Source organism: Elephantulus edwardii, unplaced genomic scaffold (genome assembly GCF_000299155.1).
Source record: "Elephantulus edwardii isolate Elephantulus edwardi_28Jun2011 unplaced genomic scaffold, EleEdw1.0 scaffold00286, whole genome shotgun sequence".
NCBI lineage: Eukaryota > Metazoa > Chordata > Mammalia > Macroscelidea > Macroscelididae > Elephantulus > Elephantulus edwardii.
Genome location: NW_006400036.1, coordinates 1,549,330 through 1,554,871, shown reverse-complemented (window position 1 = coordinate 1,554,871; position 5,542 = coordinate 1,549,330). Strand labels below are relative to the sequence as shown.

Sequence of the window (5,542 nt, the reverse complement as noted above, 5' to 3'; positions counted from 1 at the left end):
GGGGGGGGGAATTCCTTTATAACCTGGAAATAGCAAAAATCTAGCTACGATGGAAATTACAGACATTATTAAAGATGGATATAGTCAACCTCATTTAAAAAAATGCTTTTCAATTTTTAATAATAAAAGAAGAGAAAATAGCAAGGTGATAATCCCCCTAATAATATAAAAGTCAAAGTTACTGCTGTTGATTCAGAACCAACTTCTATCTCACCCACCAGAAGGTTCACTCCCAGGGATGTGTGACCTTTCCAACAAGCAAAGCAGCTCTCTAAGGACTATGTCACAAGATCTACCTTAACAGAAGCTCCCTGATAATATTAGCTAGCTTAAGGGCAAGAAGCTGTGCTACAATCCCAAAAGGTACATGTTTTGAATCCACCAGCTGCTATGCAAGACAAGGATGGGCATCTCCTCCCATGTGATTGCCTCTGAAAACCCAGGGGCAGGTCAGCTGTGGGTCGGTTCCAACTCAAATGCACACAACAGCAATAACATAGGGAGCTCTTAGAAGTCAAAACTAAAAAGACCAACAATCCAATAGAAAAATGATCAAAAGACAAAAAGCAAGTTCACTAACTGGCTCTTACATGATTGAAGACACCTTCCATTTGACTCTAACCTAGGAGAAATGCAAATTTAAAACTATCAAAATATTATTTCCATTTCTAAGATCAACAAAAATGAAAAAGACTGCCATCACTCTTGGGGCAGTGAAGACACATCTCTGGGGGTAGTGGCAAAGGTCACAACCTTTAGGGAAACAATTTAGTAACAAATTACATATGCCTTTACACTTTTTCCCTGATACTAAAAAGAGGGGGGTGGGGAAGGAATGTGTCTTAAAAGACACTTCTATGTATTAAAAAAAAGAAAGAGGAGGAATGGTTATTTATTGAAACATTATTTATAAAGGCAAAAGTCTGCAAACAACCTTAATATGTGTACTTGGCAGACTGGTTAAGTGAACTATGGTCCTTCCACACAATAGATTACTACACAGCCATAAAGAAGAGAAGAGAAAACCTTGTGAAGTAAGACTGAGAGATTTCAAGGACATGTTATTAAGTTAATGCAGAAGGATACAAAGTAGATATAGCATACTATCTTTTGTGTAGAATGGGAAAGACTATTTTTGCTAAAAGGAATACAGAAATAATAAAGAAGAGATAAAGAAGGGGTAGAAGTGTTAGGGACTACAAATAAATCTTTTTATATTAAAAAGATTAAGGGGAATAAAATTCTAAAAAGTAATACAAGGAGCCCTGGTAGTGTTCAGGTAACAGCAAGAATGGCAGTTCAAATACACCAATTGCTCCACCAGAGAAACATTGGCAGTCTTTCAAAAGAAGCATAATTTTCAGACCTCAAAGCTCAAATGAACGATTTTAAATACACATACTCTCCTGGCATTACCTTGATTGTATTTTCACCATTTCTTTCATACTGATTTCGTTGTTGAATTTTCTCAGCGATCTGTTGGGCAATTTGACAAGTAGAATCATACGTGGAGGACCTGCATAAAAAAAATAAAAGGAGAAAAATGTTTAAGGCTTTTAAAAAAATATTTCAGTACTACCTTGGAAATCAAAATCAGCATGAGATACCATCTCAGCCCATTAGCAATGGCAAAGTTTAACAGGAAAGAAAGCAATAAACGTTGGAGAGGATGTGGAGAAATAGGAACTCTCATACACTGTTGGTGGGATTGTAAAACAGTACCACCACTCTGGAAGGCAGTTTGGTGTTTCCTCAAAAAGCTGAACATAGAAATTCCACATAACTTAACTAATCCACTATTAGGATATACCACAAGGAAATTACAACTGAGACACAAGTGGAGATTTGTACATCAGTGTTCATAGTATGTGTTAGTCACCACCACAAGAGCATGGAAACAGCCCAAATGTCCAACCACAATTGAATGGATTGAAAAATGTGGTACGTTCACACAATGGAATAGTACACAGCACTCATGAGCAATGATTTAAAAAATTACCACATAGCTTAGGAGGGACTGGAGAATATTATGCTGAGTTAAGTAACTCAGTCCCAAAAGGACAAACACTGTATGAAACCACTGTTGTAGAAAAAGAAGGGTAACAAGTAAAGCGTGTATGAGGTTCCAAGGGGTGGGGGAGGGTAGGAGCACAGAGGTAAGAATGGGCAGGGGACATCACAAGGTCACACAACTTGATGGATGGAGGGAAGGGTGGGTAAAGGAAATGGAAAAGATCCGTTGGAGATATGCAAAGGCAAGCCAATGCTGAGCATAATTCAGTGCTGATTAATTATATAAAATATAATGAATTGGAATGATTGTATGAAACAATGTGAAGGAAGAATAGTGTGAAATATAATGTATACAAATGTTGTTAGCAAACCAATAAAATAAAATTTTTCTTACAAAAGAAATCTCTGATAGTGATAACAGTGCATCTAAATTCCAAAATCAATCTCCACAATAGTCTACATGTTTATTATTGCCAAAGGGGCCCTTTAGAATAGTGAGAGAAGATCTTCACCCTAAAACCTACAACGTGCCTTTTCAGCAGGAAGTAGGTAAGAGAATATGCCATCCCCTTTTCCTTATGAATCAGGATGAAATCTCTCTCAGGGAGGAGTGATAGGAAATGGCAAAGGACACACTGACAAAGGAGATTAATCAGAACTGGTTTTGACAAGCACTGTGGCAATGAGACAACTAAAGCAAAGTTTCAAGAAAAAAAAATCTCTGTATTATCTGACTTTAGACTTTTAAAGTCTAGTCACAAATTCAAACTCTTGAGATGGAGAAGTCTAGGAGGAGAGGCCAGAAGCAGTCCCATGAACTTAGTGGTATTTACAACTGGGCAAGGCACTCTTCTGAAGCTTCATTTGTAGTAAATCAAGTAATCTGACTAAAAATACTAGGATATGGGTACCATTCCAACTCCACCATATGTGGGGAAAAGAGGCCCAAAGTGGGTGAGTGATTCTCATAGGGGCCCTGCAAGATTCACACTAAGCGTGTCTGACCCCAAAGCCTGGGCTCTTCACCACTTCCTTACTCTGCTTATGACAAAGCATATTCATTCATTCATTCATTCATGAAAGAGTCAACAAACCTTTACAGAGGGTCTCTTTTTGTACTCAGCACTGTTCCAGGTACTGAAGAAAATAGCAAAGAACAAAACAGACAAAGTTGTGCTTTCAAGGAGCTTACATTTTACTGAAGGGTGACAGACATAAGCAAACAAATGCACAGGAGCTAAGGAAAACAGAGCAGGACAAAGAAGGACAGCTGTCAGGTGAGGAAATTAATCCTGCCAACAGTGGAGGAGCCAGTTGTGTTAGAACAAGAATAACACTGTTTATCCTAAAACAGGATGCTCTGGGGACAAGGGACACACATCCAGCTGACATCAAAGCTTCCCAGAATTTCCTCCAAAAACTGACTGAGCTCTTGTTACTTACCCATGTTGGGACTTTTTTGATTCAAAAGGAATTCCTAATAGTTTTTGAGAAGTGACTACTTTTTGCTTGTGTTTTAACATTTTCCTTTTCTATCCTGTTTTAGAGGGCCATCATGCTTAGGAAGGTGGAGGGGCGATGAAGGAGAGGAAGACCCTCAACAAGGTGGGTTAACACAGTGACTACAGCAACAAACAGGCTTGAATGTGCCAGAGATTGTGTGGATGGGACGGGACAGGACAGGACAGACTCAGATCTATTGTTCATAGGGTGGCTAAGAGACATACTCTACTAGATGGCACCTAACAACAGTAACATCCTGTTTAGAAGTCCAAAGTATGTGTGAAACAATGCTTTGTCATCTTTGCCTCCAAGGAGTATTCTGGCTGTACTTTCTCTAAGATGTATCTGTTCACAGGGCTGCCAAGAGATGGCACCTAAGAAAAACAACAATCCTGTTGAGAAAAAAATATTAAGGCAAGTACAACTCGACAGCACCTAACAACAGTAACGACGACGACACAGAGAGCTACATTGGCCTAGTGGACAGAAAATTATGCTACCAAGCCGAAGGTGGGTAATTTCAACCTTCGGCCCTCAGGCAGGGTTTAAATTGTTTTCCTGTCAAACATTCTTCTAGGTGCATTGCTGTACAGGGAGAGGTAATTGGTGGTTGCTGTGATGCTGAACACTGGGACACTGATGTGCCAAACGTGGTAATGCTTACCCATGGTGGACAGTGTTGGCTGGAGCTTCCCTACTAAAACAAGCCTGGAAGCAGGAGCGGCATCCACTTCTGAAATGGCTTGCCTCTGGAAACCCTATGAACAATGCTCGGGCCTTTTGTTCATAGGGTCACTATGAGTCATCTACGACTCAACAGCACCTAACCACAACAACAACAATTCACATTTCTTCGAGACTGTGTGCTCCTAAAGCAGGAACTTCTTGTGTTTCCTCCAGTAGGAACCAAATCAACCCTTGAGTGGGTTTTCAGAGGCAGTAAACTTCATTATGAGAGGGGAATGTTCATTTTTTTCCTGCTGAGCAGCTGGTGGATTCAAACAGCATATCTGCACTGGCAGCACAATTCTTTACCACTAAGCCACCAGAGCTCTCTTACACCTGCATAATTCCTAGTAGGAATTTCTGCATGAGAAAATAATTGGTTTTTTAAAAATCTTTGTTTCTTAACAAATCACTTGCATTTGAGTTTGGTTTTTGGTTGTGTTTTTTTCTTTCCTTCTTGTGTACCTCCAATCGGATCTGACTGGCATGAGGAGAGATTGCCCCTCCTTCTCCAGCAGAGTATCTGGTGGATTTGAACCATGCGCCTTTGAGACTGCAGTGCAGCTTCTTTGCCACTAAGCCACCAGAGTTCCCTACACGGTGATATTTTTTAGGTGAATAAAAAGCAGACAGTGCAGAAAAGCCAAACCACAAGGAAGAAGTCAAGATACTAAAGAGGTGAACAGAAGATTTCCAAAGGCAGCACAAGATAACAAAGCAAAATATTAAAATGAAATGTGCAAAGAGTCAGAAAAGCAAAAGGGTCGAACTCGCTCAGCATTTCTTAAGCTCAAGGAACTGAAGAACAAATTCAAATCTCAAGTTGCTATAATCAAGGATGCTTTAGGCAGAATATTAAATTATCCAGAAAGTATTAAAAGAAGATGGAAAGAATATACTGAGTCACTGTATCAAAATGAATTGGCAGAGACAGAAGAATTTAATGAAACAACATATGAGCAAGAGCCTATGGTGAAGAAGAAAGAAGTTCAAGCTTCTTTGAAGGAAATAGCAAAAAAATAAGGCCCCAGGACTAGATGGTATACCAACTGACGTATTTCAGCTGACAGATGCTGCCCTGGATGTGCTCACCAAGTTGTGCCAAGAAATCTGGAGAACAACCACCTGGCCAACTCACTGGAAGAGATCTATATTTATTCCCATTCCAAAGAAGGGTGACCCAACAGAGTATGGAAACTACAGAACAATCTCATTGATTTCACATGCAAGCAAGATTCTATGGAAGATTATCCAAAAACGACTGGAAGAGCACATCAGCAGAGAACAGCCAGAAGTCCAG

The 5,542-nt window shown here is 39.7% G+C and overlaps 1 protein-coding gene across 1 annotated transcript in view; it reads right to left on the bottom strand.

The window, feature by feature from the left end:
* Positions 1-5,542, bottom strand: part of LOC102853706 (syntaxin-8-like) — a 288,802-nt gene that overhangs the window by 263,286 nt on the left and 19,974 nt on the right. The window contains exon 2 of the mRNA XM_006900521.1: positions 1,417-1,516. Coding sequence (XP_006900583.1) covers positions 1,417-1,516 — 100 coding nt within the window. The remainder of the gene's footprint in view (positions 1-1,416; positions 1,517-5,542) is intronic.